Source organism: Hemicordylus capensis, chromosome 5, assembly GCF_027244095.1.
Source record: "Hemicordylus capensis ecotype Gifberg chromosome 5, rHemCap1.1.pri, whole genome shotgun sequence".
In the NCBI taxonomy this organism is placed as follows: domain Eukaryota; kingdom Metazoa; phylum Chordata; class Lepidosauria; order Squamata; family Cordylidae; genus Hemicordylus; species Hemicordylus capensis.
In genome coordinates, this window is record NC_069661.1 from 99144904 (window position 1) to 99165335 (window position 20432).

The window sequence follows — 20432 nt, forward strand, 5'->3', positions numbered from 1 at the left end:
CCAGTCAGCAGGCTTTACAGCGGGATTAAGAACTGTGAGTTACAGGGCATATTGGAAATTTCGCATTTGCCCAAAAAACTGAAGCAAAAACTGGAATTCTTTTATCCCAGACATGTTTATCCCAGACATAAATCGGGCTAAGCTCCAATACGCAATGAAAAACCAGAATAGTGTATGGAGTGCTCCCCGATAGCTCACAGAGACTTCAATGTAAACCTGGACAATATGTGAACATTATGGAAGCACACTATGGAAGCACACCTGCCCTTTCAAAGTAAAATTGTTGTCTGGGAACGGCCCAGGAGGAAGGAGCAGCAACCTGACCCTGGCTATCTTGCTCACTTCTTCTGGTCATGTCTGCCCATCGCTTGGCACTACGCTTAAGTTTCCAGAGAACTGCCAAGCCCTCGCTTTGGCCACATCTATCCAAATTCATTCCACCTCATGGAGATGATACCCAAAGATAGACCAATGAGATGGTGCCAAAGATACCTTTTAGCATCATCATTGGTGATGGCACCTCTGGTGGCAGCCGTAGGGACAAACAGGTCTCATTCAGAACTGTACTCCTCTAGCAGTCCTACTAGCCCTATAAAATGCTTAGGTTCTGTAAGGCACCAGATCTCAAACTAGGGGATCTGACAGCATTACTCAGGCACTTAGGAACATAGGAAGCTGCCATATACGGAGTCAGACCATTGGTCTATCTAGCTCAGTATTGTCTTCACAGACTGGCAGCGGCTTCTCCAAGGTTGCAGGCAGGCATCTCTCTCAGCCCTATCTTGGAGAAGCCAGGGAGAGAACTTGGAACCGTCTGCTCTTCCCAGAGCGGCTCCATCCCAAGGGGAATATCTTACAGTGCTCACACTTCTAGTCTCTCATTCATATGCAAACAGGGCGGATTCTGCTTAGCTAAGGGGACAAGTCATGCTTGCTACCACAAGACCAGCTCTCCTCTTCTTAGAATCTGCACCACCAAGACAGTTTGCAGGAAGGACCGGCTGACTAAGCCTTGCTGCTCCACAGAACCCCCTTGACAGTGGCTGATGAGGAAATTGCAACCATCCATACAGAGAATCATGATCATGTGATCTCGGGAGCCTATAGACTCCATGCTGACCCAAGATAAGAATTCCTCTGGGCTTTCTTCTGAACTTTTTGTCTTGAGGTGAGAGTGCTAGATAGACCTTGCCCCTCTTGTCTGACTGCTTTGGAACCTGACCAACAGACCATTCTCATTGACACCATCTGCCTCCGGCTTTCAGGTCCCAATTTGTTCTTTCTGGAACTTTACGACCCGCTCATCTCTGACCATGCCCTTTCTCCCTCCCTGGCTTTGTAGATCCTCATCTGCCCATGCTGAAATATGACCCATGGTCCATCCACCCCCTCAGTTTGGCTCAGACCATGCTGGGCCCTTACAGGTGCCAACATCGAATTTTAGACAATCAGGCACCTAGGATTTCTTCATATCCATTATTGCTCCAACAAAAGCTAACACAATAAAAATACATCTTACCTGTTATCAAGTCTGGCTGCCCCACAGCTTATATTATTTTATGCTATAACATAGCAGCTCTTCAGCTACTGTTGCTGATGATATTTGCAAATGGTAGAAGGCACCTCTTTCCACAATCTTTTTTTTTTTTTTTTTTTTTAGAAAAATAAGGATTGTGCTCTATGGTACAATACAGCAACCTTTCTCAAGCTCAAAGGCTTCCTCCTCAAAGTAGCTAGAACACCACCAACTCCCACTGTGTTCATGTTGGGTCATTGTGACCACAACTGTGTCATGTGACCACAAGTTAATTGTCATAAAGTTCCTGTGACCACAGGATAATTGTCACAAAGTTATGCAACTCCCAACTTGGCTCCTCGCAGTCACACACACCCATGTATCCAAATTGCCTGTCTGTCCCCACTTCTGAATAAAAATATTGTTAGGTATAAAAGAGAAATCTCAGAGACCAGAAAACCTGGAAGTAAACTAATCTGTGGAAATTTGTCAGATACAGATTAGTTTGTTGTATACTTTCTAGAGAAGAGGGCTTGCTCCTTGCCTCAGGCTTAAATGTTCTTTCTCAAGTTCTCAGGCTAATTCTCTAGCTTCTTCGATCTAATAGGGAAGAACACTCTGTCCAGATTCGCATGTAACACGGAACCGGAAGTCAAATGGACCTGTGGTTCCACACATGCTCCCCACACTTTCCCATCTGCATTTGGATGTTCAAGAGAGTGTTCTCTCTGCAGTCAGTGAGACTGCAGAGAGGCAGGGGAACTGGCTGTGTGGACTTCCTTCTTGCTTGAAGGACAGCCTGCACAGCAAGTCATGGAGGGAGAGAAGGAGGAGCTTCCTCCCTCAACTCCAGTCCAGCTGAATGCAGCCTCCAGTGCTGCATTTGGACAGCAGGGAGGCTCCCTCAACCTGTGGTTTGGAGCAGTTAAACCTCACTACAAACCGAGAGTTCAAACTGTAGTCTTGTCAGCACAACCTCAGGTCGTGCTACTGATGGGACCAGAGCTGGCTGGGTTCGGACATAGGGTAAGGAAACCACGGGTCCCTCCAACTCCTGTCCCCTGCTACATGCAAACACAGTCTCTCTCTCTCTCTCTCTCTCTCTCTCTCTCTCTCTCTCTCTCTCTCTCTCGCGCTATCAAAAATTGTATTTTACTAACAAGATGTACAGAGACCTGGTATACACATACTGACAACAAAGAAATAGAATATGTTCTGCCTCAACAGCAGTTGCCCTGAGAAAGAAGGAAAGGGAATCACTCTCTGATTCCAACATTAGCCAGTGGGCTAAGGGCTGCTAAGTGTGTGTGTGTGTGTGTGTGTGTGTGTGTCAATTCTTTGTTCGTAAAATTATTATTACTGTAATCCACTGTAAGCTGCCTTCAGGACTATTCAGTTAAAAAGTGGGATATAAATAAACACTGAACTAGTTTACAAACTCCTCAGGCTTCACCAAAGGAGAGACTATCAATCAAACCACAATAATTAAGCTTTAAGGTGATGGAAACAAAAAATTTGAAGTAAAAGAAAACAGAGAAAATTCCAGGTTGTGTTTGAAAGTCATAAGGTATTCTTATATTTCCCATCTGCGAGCTTCCCAGAGGCATCTGAAGGGCCATTGTGGGAAACAGGATGCTGGACTACAAAGTCTTTGGGCCTAATCCAGCAAGGCTCTTCCTCCTATGTTCTTATGTATTGTTGTATTCAGACCTAAGGAAATAAATCACAATCTACTATTCAGCCCCTGCTTGTTTCAATGTGATTAAAGCACACTTAACTTTTCACTTATGGTTTGAAACTTTTAAAAAAATGGAGATAAATTTAAGGCAGGAAAATATAAAAACAGTGGCATACCATCCTGCAAACCATATGTATCTGTAGACAGGCTGAAATGCTATACATGCTAATTTGAGATTAAGTCTCATTGAATGCAGTGGGATGAACTTCCCAGAAACCTGCATAAGATTGGGTAGCAAGGATGTGATCCTGCACAGTTAGGTTGCTTATCCAATTGAAGTCAATGGGATTCACAACTTTAGTAAAATAGTTGTATATGATACAGATATATATACTGCAGAAGAAGTCAAATAGATATTCAGTTTCTTATGCCAGATAGCAAGTAAGTGATCCTGATGGATTTGTGCTAAGTGCAGAAACTGTCCCTATTCTAATAAGATCACATCACATTTATTTGTCAGCTTTTGCTATCAAATACAAATAGCAATATAAACATGAGTTAAATATAAAACCGCAATAAAAGATCTCAAATACTTGCTGCTGCTAATTTATTCTTGCATGTTTCTACTCCCCCTTGTTACAAAAAAAAAACACCCCTGCACTGTAAAATCACAGAAATTAAGCTTTCTGCACTGAATCAGCTATAAAACTACCTACACGGTTTCATAAAATGAACCTAGACTAGTTTATTCCTTTAATTCTCACTGGAATAGCCTGTGAGTCTGCTTCAACAGAGCTAATACAGAGATTAAACATCTTGGTTTTTAGAAATTAAAAATGAAATAGCATGACACATGCGTTTAAGAACCAAGAAGCATCTAAAAAGTTCTCAATTCTAATCCTAGTCTTTATACTAATCTATTATATGCTATTCAGTTTAAAAAAAAAAAGAGGTATGCCATATCCACATAAAGATTGAAATTTGTTTCAGTATAACATTTAATTCACATTAAGGATCTTAATGAGGTCATCAGAGAGGGGCCTGCCCTGTGTGCCGACAATGCGGGAGGCTCGCCTGTCATGTACGCGGGACAGGGCCTTCTCTGTTGCTGCCCCCAGACTTTGGAATGCTCTCCCAGTGGGCCTCCACTCCCCAGTCTTCATCACAGCTTTTAGAAAGCAAGTAAAATCATGGCTTTTAATCCAGGCTTTTAAATTTAAAGCAGCAGTTTGCTGCTGCTTTGCATCTTATGGTTATATTGTACATGGTTTTTAAAAACTTTTTATTAGATTTGTATTTTTATATTCCATTTTGATTCTTATTGTGTAGTTTTTATGGTTTTATATTTTGAATGTTTTGTAAACTGCCTTGGGATTGTTTTAATGAAAGGTGGTATAAAAAATTTAACAAATAACAAACAAACAAACAAACAAATATTTAGACCTATTCAGAAAGTAAGGTTTTTCACACAAGCTCTGTTGGTAGACTGGGTAGGGTGGGGTGGGGGGGGGTGGGGGGTGGGAATCAGTCCTACCTCCCCCCGGCATGAGCAAGGTCTCCCTTCAGATCCACTGTTTATGCATCCACACACTACAGTGAGCAGCACAGCCATCTGGGGGGGGGGGGAAGAGCCCAGCCTTCAGAAATTCCATAACGCTCCACACAAGCAGTGCAGTGCACTGGGAGATTTCCCTGCTGTCGGGTGCTCTAGCTGTCCGGCTCTATGAACGCTTGGCTGGATGAGCACTCGGGCTTCATACAACGGGGGAGTGGTGCACTTATGCTATTCTAACTCAGTAAAAGCCTGGGTAAAAAATCCAGGATACCCCAGTGATCCTATGGCAGTTTTGGAGAAAGGTCAAATTTTTGTTTAAAATCACCCACTTGGCAATTTCTTTTGTGGGTTAGGTAGCACCCATCGTGCCCTATCACACAACCCACTTTGGTGTCCCTAGGAACCACCCATGGGGAACAATAGGATGCTTCAAGTTTCTCCACGGTTCCCTATGGCCAGAACAAGTTGCAGTCCCAGAACACACAAGTTTTGCATTGCAATTTGCAATGTATTTCGTAACCCTACCTTGATAAACACTGCAGAAGCACACAGTAAAGGGAATCTGTCCCACCCCCCCACCCCGAACACAAATTTCAATCAGTCCAAATGGCTAAAAAAGAATCACTGATCCAGAATCCACTGCCAGCCACAGTTCCTGCACTGCAGTAACATCATTGGCCCAAGTTGCTCTCTCACACACAATTATGACTCCTTACTTCCTAGCATTGCAACAGCTGCCACAGCAGGACCCTTAGCAGCAAGCATAGCCATAAGCTCAATGAGAGCAACTTCAGCCACATTTTGACTGAGTACACCCTGCAATGCAGATTGCAAAGCAGACCACAGCAGTGAGTGAAGCACAAGTTAGTCTCGACATGGAGCTCATCACAGCAATCACCTAGAAATATCAGAGAGAAAGAGAGAGAGAGAGAGAGAGAGCACTGAGCTGTCACATTCCATTTCTCACCACAAAACTATCTCACAAACAAAACAAACCACAGCTCAAGGCAGGCACCTAAGTTCTGCCTGTCAAACTGAGATCCAGCAAGACCAGATAGTTACAGCAGCAGTAGCACAGCATATTATACTCAGTGCTAGCAAAAGAAAACCACAAAATCAAACCCTCCTCTCCTCTCTTGATGTAAGGAGAGACTCTCTCTGACATAAGGGCTTCTCTGCCTCCCAGTCCATTGAATACATTTCTAAATTCCCTCCTTTTGTGTTCCCCCATCCCTTATCCCTCCCCCCCAGCCAATGGGGGCACAGTTGCCCATGACAACACTTGATCTGTGTGATAACAAGCCAGCCAAGAAGTAAGGAGATCACAAGCCAATTGGAAGCCAGTGCCAGAAAACCAACCAGCAACGGGGAAAACAGACCTCCCAAATGGCGCTCAAAATGTCAAAACGTTTCAGTCAAAATGGGATTGTTTTGTTCCAAGCTCGAAACAGGCCCTTTATTTAGAGAGTGTTTTGTTTGAGCTTGAAACACTCAAAAGGGTCCGTTTCAAAACATTTTTACATCAAAACGTTGTGCACATCCCTAGATCACAGAAGCCACTGTGATCACACTTACAGAATTTTCCTCTTCAAACAACAGAATTGTGAAGGGAGGGTGAGGCTTCCCAGCACATCAGTGGTGAATTCCTATTCCTAAGGATGGGACTTCCTAAGTCCCATTCCTAAGGATGGGACTTCCAGCTCTGGGACACTGTACAAAAGTCCAGCATTCCTTAAAAACAAAAACAAAACAGGACTAGCTGAATGGGTGTTGAATATAACATGTGAATAAGGCTTTTATTGATTCCATACACACTCCTGCAATCAAATATTTCAGTTGAACTACTTGGCTACTTGAAAAACTCTGGGGTACAATGTGAGAAACTAATATGATGAGTTTTAAAACTAAATATATAGGTCAACATGACATCAGATCACAATCTACTTAGGGCAGCAGGAAAGTGTGCATAGTAAAATGTACTGAGGGCAAATTATGCAGATTTCATGCAAATAAGAAAAATGGCATGAGAAAGCTTTCTAGAATTTTTACATTTCAAATTTCTCTGGAAAACCCACATCTCCGGGCACAACACCATGGTTTGGTTGCAGGGAATATGCTTCAGGCTTGCATAATCCCTCCTCCCTTTGCATGCTCAGATTTCTCACCATTCCTAACATAGTTTGCATTAGATATCATGTTTGGATATCAAGTTTGCTATGATAGCCATGCTGGGCACACTTTGGTTACCACAGACCAAAGTTTGCCTCTAAACCAACCAGAACTGAAAACCAGGGTTTGGCCATGAACTAAGTTCTGAGAACTGACTTTGGACACCCTAACAACTGAGCAGGGGACAGCACAAATCATTTACACTCACCGCCCCCAGCAGTTTGGATGTGCTGCTAATCAAAGCCATAATGAGGAACCTCAACATACACCCCTCGAGAATGGAGGATTTATTTCGGGCTGTCACAACTAATGGCCACTAATAACTATATTCTCCACGTACTTTATTTCTTTTTATAGATTCCTTCTTATTAAGGCTTATGGAGTGCCTGTGACACTTCAAGTTCCTTTGCAGCAGACTAGTCACCCATGTGTTAGAGGCAGTGCGGTGCAGTGGTTACAAGTGTTGAACTAGCACAGTGGAGTCCTGGGTTCAAATCTTTACTCAGTCATGAAACTTGCTGTTTGAGCATGAGCCAATCATTATCTTTCAGCCTACCCTCCCTTACAGGGTTGTTGTGAGAACTAACGTAGATGGGGGAGAGCACTATGTATACTGATCTGAGTTCCTGGGAAGAAGGTAGCAAATATATGCAAGGAGCTACCTATGAATATTTTGTTAGGAAAAAAGGTTAGTAAAAACAAAACTCCTTTCATGTTACTGACAAAATCACCTCAGAAAATAAAGCCTAATTATCTTGTGCTGTGTGGCAATGTTTGGCTCAGAATGAGTCACATGAACACCAGAGTGGCACATGAGCCTACATGTCTGAGGAGTTAAATGTACTGAGTAAAGCAGCTCGTTTGAAAACTACTTTTGCTTTCAGAACCTTCTTGCAAAACATTCACATACAGAACGGAATCTTGGCCCCTCCCTGGCCAAGTGCAAAGTGTGCTGCACAGCAGGATGGGAGGGGCAGGCAGAAAGGACATGGGTGGGTGGGGGATCTCCAGGTTGCCGCCTGAAAACTCTAAATGGGACTTGATGCTCTACAAAAGCATCAAGCAAGGACTATATCACCCCTGTGTTGTATACAGTACTTAGCATGACGGTGGCAATAAAGAGATATGAAATAATGGAATTCTGTCTACTTCCTTAACCGCGCTTATAGCACTACATGGATAAAGACAACAAAATTCAGCTGGTTATGCCAAAGGGCAGAAAAAGCAACTTTCACCAAGCTGGACACTCCACCAGTCTAGATTCTAACTCATCTAAAAGAAAATGTGACTGTTGCACATCCATGAATGCATGAATGGTGACCCTGTGGCACAGGCAATAGGGATGTGTGGCACATCTGCCAATGGCATAGAGCCAAGCCTACATTCCTGCCTTCCTTTCTTGTGCTGCCTTGCTGCCCACTCCTCAACTCAGCAGACCACAGGCAATGCCACAGCAAGGCATGTGTATGTGCTGCACATCTTCTATAATGGGCCCGAATGTGACATCATCTAATACTTTGGACTTGACTTGTGGTACCTTGGTGAGCTAGTGTGCTGTTCAAGAGTTGGGGTATCAGACTTGGAACAGTGAGATCTGAGTTCAAATCCCCACGTAGCCATGAAGCCTAGAGGGTGACCTTGGGCCAGACACTATTTCTCGTCTACCTCACCGTATTGTGGTGAGGATAAAACAAAGGTAGATGTTGCCAGAAAGGTAGATGGGCCATCATTATTAGTGCAACACAAAGGAAGAACTGCATTTGAATACTACAAAATTCTGCGCGGCACGCACAAATGGCATACTATCTTTTGTTCCCAAGAGCCCATATTTGAATTTGCTATAAGTTTAAAAAAACAGAATATGAAGCTAATTTAAGAGAAGAAAAGTTGGTTTGCTGGTATTTATCTACCATAGGCACTTGGGGATCTCTTCCATTTAAAAGCAAGAAATTCAACCAAAATAAAGAATCTTCATGTTTTGCTCCATATGGCTACAGGATACAAACACATTTGCCTAAAGAAGCTTTAGGACAGACTGGTCTGAGGCGTTGTTCTTTGTTTTCCTATATAAATAAGAAGTTGATTAACAACAACAAAAAATCAAATCCCGATTTAGCTAAAACCCAAGGAAAATAATACAACTCTAAGGTTCTGAACGTTTTAAGGGAGTTTCTGACAGGCAGTAAAGAAGAATGTTCATTCGCTTTGGATAGAGCAAAATAGAGCAGTAATGTTGTAATAATCTCGATTTGCATGCATATGCAGCACAAAGGAAGAAAAGAAAAGCCGAGGGGCGAATTATCATGAAAGGGCTCACAGAAGAATGGCCCCGATTCTCCCAAAACAATTTGCCCATATCAGATACATCCAAGAAAGTCCTCATAGACCCCCCGGATCCCAGATTTGCAGCCAGCAGCTACTGTTGCATCAAGCCGATCACCTCTCAACCTACCTTCCCAGCTGGAATAAAAAAGCCAGAGAGGCAGGAATAGCGAATCGCGTTCACAAACCGTTGTTATTAAGTCCGGCCTCCGCCCACTCTGACGTCTCCTTAGGGCGCCTCTCTCTTTCTTTCTCTCCCTCCCCTATGCTCTATTCCCAAACTCCAGCACTAATACAGCAATGCATCTTTAGGTTTATAGAGGCGAGTCTGAAGCTCTCTGTAGCTTCTGTGCTTTGGTTCAATCTACTGTATTTCTTTTCAATGCTTCTTTTTCAATCCATTTAAAAAAAATCTCCTACTGCATCCATTTCTTTCTTTCTCCCACCTCCCCACTCCCAAGAACACGCACGTTTTCTCAGTGGGAAGTAAGCCCCATGGAGTTCGGTGAGAATGAGATTTCCTCCTAGTTACACTTAGATTGCAGCCTTAGTGGAAAGATGACTTTTAAGTGCATTTAAAACTAAATACCCAAGAGTTCCAAAGATTCCCTTCCATCAGAGAAGGGAATTCATCATGAGAAGCCAGCGTGGTGTAGTGGTTAGAGTGCTGGACTAGGACCAGGGAGACTTGAGTTCAAATCCCCATTCAGCCATGATACTAGCTGGGTGACTCTGGGCCAGTCACTTCTCTCTCAGCCTAACCTACTTCACAGGGTTGTTGTGAGGAGAAACTCAAGTATGTAGTACACCGCTCTGGGCTCCTTGGAGAAAGAGCGGGATATAAATGTAAATAATAATAATAATCAGACCCAATTTGCCAGTTTCATCAGTGATTTATTTGCTTATTCTATTTAATAGATTTTTAAAACCCTGCTTCTTTATCTATCTATCTATCTATCCATCCATCCATCTATTCGATTTTTATATCGCCCTTCCAAAATGGCTCAGGGCGGTAAACCTTCCAAAATGGCTCAGGGCGGTTTAATTGTAAACCGCCCTGAGCCATTTTGGAAGAGCAATATAAAAATACCCAACATGCAATACCCAACAAGAATCTCACAAAAAAGTAAAATACTCAATTACATTAAGAACAATCCATTAAAACATATGAAAGCCACAGAGTAAGTAAAAACCAAATCAGCTAAGTAAGTAAAAAAACACAGCACCTAAGCAGAATCAGCTAAAAGCCTGGCAAAAGAGGCAGATCTTAATAGCTCCTTTGAATGAGGCTTGATACAATGTCTGGCAGGTCTGTCTGGCAGCTGCCAATCAAACATGAGATAGTGATGGTATGAAGAACAGAGCCTGAGAAGCTGGTCTTAAGGTCCAGGGAGGCTCATGTAGGCAGAGGTTGGTCTTTAAGGTACTGTGTGAAGGATCTTAGTTAAAACCAGGACTGTGAGTTTAGCTTGGAAGCTAACTGCTAACCACTGGAGCTGCTGCAGAGAGATGGTATGTTCATGTACCACTGTGCACTCATGAGCTTCCTTGCAAAAAGGCATCCAATAGCACACTCTGAGTCTAGTGTATTTATTGCAGCATATTTGTCATGGGCTAAAGCCCACTTTACTATATTCTAGAAACAGTCTAGAAAATAGGTAGAAATAGATGGATGGATGGATGGATAGATAGATAGATAGATAGATAGATAGATGGATAGATACGCACAAAGGGAAAAGAAAATATTCATACAGTATGGACACAGAAAATGAAAGAGATAAATGAAGTGGGAAATCCAATCTGCATTAGTGACAGTCAGTTTTGGGCCAGTGGTGGTCGTGAACCACCTGACACCCCCAGGCAGTCTTCAAAGGCAGCCTCATGTAGAACACATTACAGTTGTGAAACTGGGATGTGACCAAAGCATGACTGACTAATGTCAGATCTGCCTTCTCAAGGTAGGGCTGCAGTTTGCATATCAGCAGAAGCTGGTAAAGACACTCCTGGCTACTGACACCATCCAGACATCCAGAGTTAGTATCAGCACCACCACCAAGTTGCAGACGTGATCCTTCAGGGTTAGTGCAACCCTGTCTATGAGTCGTTGTTGTTGTTGTTGTTATTTATTTGATTTCTATACCACCCTTCCAAAAATGGCTCATGGTGGTTTACATAGAGAAATAACAAATAAATAAGATGGATCCCTGTCCCCAAAAGGCTCACAATCTAAAAAGAAACATAAAATAGACACCAGCAACAGTCACTGGAGGTACTGTGCTGGGGGTGGATAGGGCCAGTTACTCTCCCCCTGCTCAATAAAGAGAATCACCACGTTAAAAGGTGCCTCTTTGCCAAGTTAGCAGGGGTTCAAGTCACTTTCTTCCATGTGACTAGAAATCACTGCACTTTGCTCTGTTCACCTCAAAGGGTGAGTGCCCATCCAGGTTCTACTACTGCACTTGCATATATTTTGGCCATGCCTGTGGTTCTATGCCAACCTAGATTGCCCTTTGATCTATCTTTTATACATCAGGCTTCCTTAGAGGGATCTGACATATCACACTGAAAATTACTGTGATCAAAGTTGGCCTAAGTCATGTTTATGCCTGAAGCAGAAACAACCTCTCCTACAAATTAACATGAATGAAGCACAGTCTGCTGGGACGTTTTCCTCCATAAAAAACTGCACAAGTTTCACTGAAACAGAACTCTTCCTGGTGGATTGTGTCCTATGATTCAGATTTTTAGCCTTCCCACTCTTCTGCCTTTAATGGTGCCCTCAAACCACTGATTGAGGCAACTGTTTCATTGTTTCATCAGGGGGGTTGATGGCTGCTCACGCAACATGCAAAAGGTCACACTCCTAGATCTGTGTCAGTAGAACCAGAGGAATTACCACCTCTGGCCCAGAATCAACTGTCACTAATGCAGACTGGATTTCCCACTTCATTTATCTCTTTGTTTTGGAATGTCCAAACTGTATGAATATTTTCTTTTCCCCTTGTGCGTATCTCTTTTTCACTACCCATTTTCTAGACTGTTTCTAGTACAGGGGCATAACTATAATAGGGCAAGGGGAGACAGTAGTCTGGGGGCCCACTGCCTTGGGGGCCCCCAGAGGCAAGTCACATGACTGACTCCCCCAGCCACGCACCCACCCGGGCTTCCTTCAGTTTTATTCATCCTCCGAAATTGATGTGAGTTAAGACCTGGAGCTACCAGAACAGCATGTCTTTCTCTAGTACCATTAAATGACTTGCATCGTCCAAAATTTACAAAACCTTTTAAAAAATAATTTAGGATGATGTTCTATTGTGGCACATGGGGTGTGTGTGTGTGTAAATTTTACTATGCTTTTTGTTACCACTATTCAGCCTCATTTAAGATTTTTTTACTTCATGAGCTGAGCTTCAGTGGGGGGGGGGCATTTTAAACTCTTGTCTCTGGGCCCACTCCAACCTTGCTATGCCCCTGTTTTAGTATATAGTAAAGTGGGCATTAGCCCATTAAAAATATGCTGCAATAAATACATTAGACTTCAGAGTGTGCTATGGAACTATAGGATTCTGTGTTGTTTTATCCTCATTGGGAGTATGATAGGATATTACAGGTGTGCACCAAAAGTTTAGCACTATTCAATCAAAGTCATTTTTTGTTTCAATGGAAAGGTTAAACACATGCTTAAATATCTTCTACTTAAGCCAGTAGGATTTAACCTTTGTCCAGATTGTGGAATCAAATTCACCTGGACAAGTGAGGTGGAAAATGATGAAACTTTAACTTCAGTCTCTTGCAACTTCATACTCCAGGTATTCCTCAACCTTAATTCCACCTATTGCCCTGTGATTTCATGTCACACACCCCACTTACAATTTTGTTGGTAAACAAAATGCCTATTCCTATACTGCCAATACTTGATGAAGGACTGAATTTTCTTTTCCTTTGCAGCTGGAGTCATGTTCAGTGCAACACCCAATGGTTTTGTTTTATTTTTTAATGTCTATTAATTAATTTGACCCAACACTAGATTAGTAAAATTCATTTTCTATTTAGGGTTAAGCAGACATAATTTCAGCTAAATTTTGCTCAGTATTTGATTTGAGCAGGTGCAGATTTGTCAATCAATCAGTTCACATGATATCACATTTCATTCATTTGGTACAAATTTGTTTCTTCATTGTAATTTTAAGACAGTAATTAGGATTGTGCTGTGAGGAGACCCTGGATCTAGGAAGGGTTATTATTCCTATGTAACAAAGTTTACTAGGGATAATAAACTCTAGGGATAATGCCTCCTTGTTTTAGCAAACAGAAAAGGTTAGTAGATGAGTACATTGTTGATACGCAGACTAGAAACAACTTGTCATAGACAATTAGCAAACACTGAATTGCAGCACATTTAGGAATGGTATTGAACCATCCCCTCTATATTTTCTATTAAGAACCAGAGAATAAATAACAGAACTGAGTATGTTTTGATGCATGTCAAGAGTGGATGAATTACCATCATAAGCAATTGCCTGCTTCCCCATCTGTCAATTCTGTCTGAATAAAAAATACAGAATGTGATTTATAGATCAACTTGTGTTTGGGAAGACTGAAACAGACAGCAGGTAGCACTTTCCTCCCCTGCAGCATATATCTTGCCTCTTCTCTGTCCATCCCCTTTTTTCCTGGAGTCACCTCTGATTCGCTATAAAGTTTTGTGACTTGGGCCTTGTGACTTTAATCTGATTCAGACATTATGTTGTACAAGTATACAGATGTCTGTACACTCATATATGTGTGTGAATGACTGTACCTGTGTTCATTTTAACAGTGAATCTGGATACAGGCCCTTCAAATGCATGGTACAAATAGGAAGTGTACTTTTGTGTTCAACATAACTTGTGAACAACTGTACCTGTGTACACATCTGCACCTGTATACACTGGACACTCGTTGTACAAGTGTTGACCATAACGTGTGAATAGGCCTTTTGTGCTGTAACATTTATGCTGCTTTTCTTGTAGTTTTCAGTGTAGAATGTCCAACCCTTACCTGCATGTAGCCTGTTCTTTCTCCGAATTTTCTTCTTGTGATTTCTTTTTCTCCAAATATGTTGTGTATATCTTGGGCTCTTCCATATGCTGATATATTCCAACTTCAGTGCAAATTACCACATAAAATAAAATAGGAAATCACATTAAAAAGAAGATTGTTGCATTGTATTCTTAGTGCAGTCTACTGGCAGTCTTCAGCAATCTGTCTTTTTTCATACTTCTATTCTGATGTGAAAAGACAGTTATTGCATGAATTGATGCAAATTGCCAGCAGGTGGTGCTAAGAATATAACTCAATATCCTTCCGAATGTGGACTTCCTCTTGTGGTAATTTGTACTGAAATTGGAATATATTAACCTCTGGAAACGCTTCCTAACTCCTACATGGGTTTATCTCTTCTCCTTCATTCCCACTTTGTTTTGTACAGTCACACCTTTTGTTTTGTTGGTGCTTGATTCTGCAACAATTGGTATAATTCTCATCATTGTAATTATCTATACTGCATTTGTGAAAGCTAGGACAGGACAAAAATAGCTTAAGTAGTTTTGTACTAAAGCAATTTTACAAATAAAATTATTTTATAAGTAATTGTTCATATTTCCTACTTCCTTCCATAGTGTGGAGTTCTAGAATAACTCTGTAATGTCAGTTTGCTTCTGGGGAGAGAGTACTGGAGAGTTGTGGTAGTATCTTGTAGTAAATGTTTGTTTACAAATAAACAGGTATAGCAAATGGAAATACGTAGACACACAGATTCAATGCTAGTCCTACAGCAGCATTCAGTTATTAAAAGCAGCAATCCCCTTGCAGGCAATCTAGGCGGCTTCTTAACAAGGAGCCAGTTAGTTTCACAAACTACCTCCTGCCACCCCCAACACTGGTTAAATCAATGCTGTTTCCCCTTCCCTCTCCTTCTGCTCAAAATTTGGCTTTTTGCTCCCACCCAGACATATGGTGTGACATTCCTGTATGGGCTTGCTATCCCATATTGGAGCCAGTGGATTCCTAAGGAAAAGAGAGGCTTTGAATAACAGGACAAGGGACATAAAACAGCAAAAAGATTTGAAAGATTGTGCTAAGTCATATGCTTGCCATATCAAACTACGAGTAGCTGATCTACAGTTCAGATACTCAAACTATTTTGGAACTGAGCTAGGTGCCACCAGACAAATCCTGCAAAACTCAAGGGCAAATAATCCCAATGCAGTTTGATTGACATTTTCTTTTCCAGTAGGATGCAGCCATGACCAAGCAACATTTTTCTGTACAACCGCATAACAGGGGCCCCCACCGCCACCAAAAGCCTTATCTGGCTTTAAAAAGGAGGATTGGTTAGGGTCCTTTAGTTGCTTTTAGTTCCTTGCATTTCTGGCTACCTGATTTGTATAGCCAAGGCAGCCAGTATGACATGCATGGGATGAAGCAGCTAGAGTTTTGTCTGGACTTCAGCTATATTTTGCTCAGAAAGTAAGTAAATACATACATACATGACAAACGCTATTTACACATCCCTGTGGTATCTAGTGTTCTGTGCATCCGAGAGACCAGAGGCCAAACATATTTACTTATCTAAGCTCAAGGGCCCACAAAGTTTGTCAGCAGCACCAACTCCCAGTGTCCCTAGAATCTCAGTTCCTAATTATTTATAATAATTATCATTCTTCGTGTTCAATGTTGATCCCTCCTGCTGCCAGTCAGCTGCCACATTTATTTATTAAATTTATACCCCGCCCAAACTTGCGTCTCTGGGCGGCTGTTGGCGCTGCCTGCCTGAGCACAGGAAATAACAGCAAGAACGAACTAAAGCATTCTGGAACTTGTAGGTTTCAAGTTCCTTCCCTGGCTTCTCCAAGATAGGGCTGAGAGAGATTCCTGCCTGCAACCTTGGAGAAGCCGCTGCCAGTCTGTGTAGATAATACTGAGCTAGATAGACCAATGGTCTGACTCAGTATATGACAGTTTCCTATGTTCCTATGAGAGATCGTGTAATATAGAAAGGAATACTTTTCTCTCTCAAATTATATCCTACAGTTTCCAATCGAAGCAGGACACACTGTTTTAAAGGAGGGCCTGCGCCAACAGCAAACTATTCAGAATGTTATTTATTTATTTATTTATTTATTTATTTATTTATTTATAATATTTATACGCTTCATAATGTTGTTTGTTCTCTTCTAATTGGCTCCAGAACATTAAAAGATCTGGACACTCCTGCTATACACAGGAAAAACAGTTTACATAAACAACCTCAGACTTTATCTACAATATAGCCTCAATATTTTCCTCATAAACAATCATTTGGTGGTGATCAATGATAAGCATATAGGGCATTGTCTCACAGTGAAACTAGTATGTTGTATATCAACAGAGCTTGTCCCAATATACGACATTATTTACCAGCTTCCTTTACAAAATCACTGACCGTTTAGGTTGAGAATGAAACTTGTTTATATTTGACCTGATCTGCAGACTTGCAGCTCACGCCACTGCACATGCAACACCCTAATAAAATATTAACTGCAGAGAACAGCTTGTACAAAAGTTAAACAGCCCGCTTGCAGATTTCAATTGCAACGTTGCACTATTAAAATTCAATGGGGGTTGGAACTAGTAGCAGGCACATCTGAAAGGCCAGAGTATTTATTACAGGCTAGCAATGATAGGGTTGCCAACATTTCATTGCCAGAATGAGAGACACAAGTTTGTGGGGGCTGGCTGGCGGGGAGTGGGGGGCTGGGAGATGTATGCAATGGTAATCAAGAGCCTGAGTATCATTGACCTATATGTAATTGAATTATATGCTATTGAATAAATGAGGGGCAAATGCTGTCCCTATAGGGACCAACATTTCATCCTTGAAATGAGGAGCATCCTGCGTAATGAGGGACAGTTAGGAACATAGGAAGCTGCCATATACTGAGTCAGACCATTGGTCTATCTAGCTCAGTATTGTCTTCACAGACTGGCAGCAATGGACAGCGCGCCCATCCTTCTGGTCCTACGATGGGAGCAGCAATGCAGGGGCAGCGATATTGTTTAAAGACAGACCTGATCTCAAAATCGAGAGGGTATTGGAAATTGATCAGGCAGACTAATGTATGTAGATTTTACTGTCAGGGGTGACCCAAGCTCGGCAACCACTCTAAGGCTCAACCGAGCCTTTAGACTCTGCGCCATATATGCCCCGGTACAATCACCCCTTAGGAAGGCTCTTTGGGCTAAACTAAAAGATATATGTGACACCAAGCGCCACCTCCTGATCGCGGGGGATTTTAATAACAGAGCCCAACTGAGCGACAGGAAAGCCTTTTCGGGAGGCTTCCCAGTCTTCCCCTCAAGTCCCTCTCTAACGAATGAGGAAAAAGCTCTCCAACGTTTTCTGAGTGAGACTCTGGGTTTAGATGATAAGGCCTTGGGGGTATATAATGATTTGGATTTTTCCCCAATCTGTCATGAAGAGAACTTTAAATCGCAGTATAGACATAAATTTAAAACCGGAGTCAAATTTACATATTACCACCCAAGATCAGCTAGCCAGCTAGATAGACTCTAGGCTCCCCCTTCTTTTGAAGTCTACAGGTGTAAACTAGTACTTTCCCCATGGTCAGACCATGCGGCTATGGGATTTATTTGTAATCTCTCTGAGGTAATTCCACATGGTAAGCCCTTGTGGTGATTACACCCCAAAATGTTAAGTGATGAATATCTCAAAGGTGTCCTTTTATCAGAACTGAGGTGACAGACCCCTCGGCTATTAGAGGCAGAAGATGATCTTTTGGGAGCCTGGGAGACACTTAAAAAGAGGGTGGGCTGCTGTACTAGGGCAGTGACCAGCTGGACATATAAGTTAGGGGTCAAAAATTATCAGAAAGCGATCACACAACATCTGAGGATTATTGATAAGATGAACAGGGGAGAAGCCTTCGACGTGGAATCATGCCGCCGCTACAAAGAGACAATCAGGACATTTCAAAATGAGCTGTGGCACAGGCGTTTAGAAAATAAGCGGTATCGCTTCAAAGGGTCTGTAGCTGAAAAAGGGGAGTGGGCAAAGGACAAGATGCATGCATCTAGTTTGACATTCCAAGGCCTGCGATCGGATGGAAGTAGCCCACTAATGGCCGACCCCCATGATATGTTAAAGATCATGGCCCAGTTTTATACAAACTTGTATGCACTGAAGGATATTTCTGTAAAGGACATTCAATCCTATCTAGATAGGTTCTGCATTCTGAATGAATATGGTCTTGGCTATTCCCTCACTGAGGGGAAAAAAGCTCTTTGACCCATCCTGTAACGATAGAAGAGGTCAGAGCAGTTATCTCAGCGGGAAAGAACACATCGGCCCTGGGGCCTGATGGTCTGACATGGCCTTTCTATAAGATTTACGCAGACCAGCTACTACCAGTTTTAGTAAAATTATTTAATTTTGTCCTAGACAATGGCCGTTTAAATAGGTCCTTTGGGGACGGCCTCTTAATTCCCCCCCCCAAGAAAGGTGACACCACTTTACCACAAAACTGGAGACCGATAACCCTCACAAATATCAATTACAGAATCTTTGCCAAAATCCTAAATAATAGATTGGCGAAAGTGGCCCCTAAATTGGTCCACAGCTTGCAGACAAGCGCTATCTCAGGAAGAAAGATGACAGACTCATTGTGTCTGCTGAGAGAACTTTTTTACTCTATACAGAATGAAAGTTGGAAAGGTCACCTCCTCTTATTGCATCAAGTTAAGGCCTTTGACAAAGTGAACCACAATTATCTGTGGACATTGTTGAAAGCTAAAGGTATACCACCCTTATTTGTTACTTGGATACAGCTGCTCTATACGAATGCAAAGGTGACACCATAGATTAATGGATGGCGGGGCGACCCGATCATTTTGCATTCGGGTGTCTGCCAAGGATGCCCACTGAGCCCATTACTTTATGTTTTTGCCCTGGATCCGATCCTGATCAGGATTCAGAGAGAACCCCATCTGCAAAGACTCTCGGTCTCTATCCCTCCGCCCTGCAAGATCTTCCCAGGAGGGAGGAGGAGGGAGAGTGATGGGATAGCCGAACCACCTGTCCACTTAGAACCGCATACTGAGTTTAGGGTAAAATTTGTAGCTCATGCCGATGATGTTATGTTACTGTTATCGAATGAAAATGAAATCTCTGTAATACCAGACCTCTTCTGGGAATATGGCAAGATCTCGGGCTCAGAATTAAATGCTGACAAAAGTGTATTTGTTAAAATGGTCCCCGGACGCCAGCAACTCTCGTGCCTACCCATCTCTGAATGTAAAAGCGAAGGGGCCCCAGAGTCCAAACTGAAGTGGGTAGATACAGTAAACATTTTGGGGATTGAATATGGGATTAAGGAAAAGGTCTGGGGGGGGGGAATTGGACAGATTGGGAAGAAAAAGTAATGCTTAAAATCACCATGTGGAAAAAATGGAGCCTTGCCATGTACCAGAAAGCAGTTTACATCAGGACTTACCTGATACCCCCGGTGCATAACCTGGTGGTAGTCTATCCTCCCCCACTCAATCTCCTTTGGAGAGTTGAAAGCCAGATCTTCCATCTAGTATGGCACACAGCGTCCTTCCCTTTGGCCCGTGCGGTAGCATTTAAGGAGGTTGAGTGGGGAGGCCTAGCCCTACCTGCTCTGCAACCCTATTTTGTAACTGAATTCATGTCCTACAATTTTGGAAACTGGATTTTCATGAATGTCCATAATATGTCCAACCTCCTGCAAAAAACCTGGGTCTCGCTTTTCGCTCTGCATTGGCGCAAGTCAGCATGGGGCATAGCATGGTGGGGGAAAGGATTTTTCAATGGTAATATCACACAAGTATTAAAAAGAGAACACCCGGACTACTTGAGAGATTTGTTATTCACACTTAAAAAATGGAAGGTTGAACCAGATCTATTTAAAGGATCCTCCTCAGTTAAGCAGCTAAGGAAAACAATTTATGGAGAGATTCTAGAAGTGGGTTTCTTAAAACCTAATTTAGAACATAAACGCTACAAACACTGCACTTCACAGTACTTGTTGCAACCCAATCACCCTATCGCTCTCTTTAAGGAGAAAAAAGTCCCTTTCCATTTTTGGGAAACAAGGTGGCGCTTATACCATCAAGTACGACCACTTAATGCA

At 42.3% G+C, this 20432-nt stretch overlaps 1 protein-coding gene across 6 annotated transcripts in view; it reads right to left on the reverse strand.

Moving 5' to 3' along the window:
• Positions 1–9451, reverse strand: part of ATP10D (ATPase phospholipid transporting 10D (putative)) — a 120962-nt gene extending 111511 nt beyond the window's left edge. For 3 of the 6 annotated variants that reach the window (XR_008308752.1, XM_053256942.1, XM_053256934.1), the window contains exon 1: positions 9236–9288. Coding sequence is in view for 2 of the 6 variants with exons in the window: in XM_053256942.1 (XP_053112917.1) it covers positions 9236–9274 (39 nt within the window). In the remaining 4 variants the exon portion in view is untranslated. Of the gene's footprint in view, positions 1–1519; positions 2198–9235; positions 9289–9370 lie in introns of those variants that run through there. The other 3 variants (XM_053256940.1, XM_053256937.1, XM_053256941.1) reach the window with 2 other exon arrangements.
• Positions 9452–20432: the final 10981 nt, after the last annotated feature.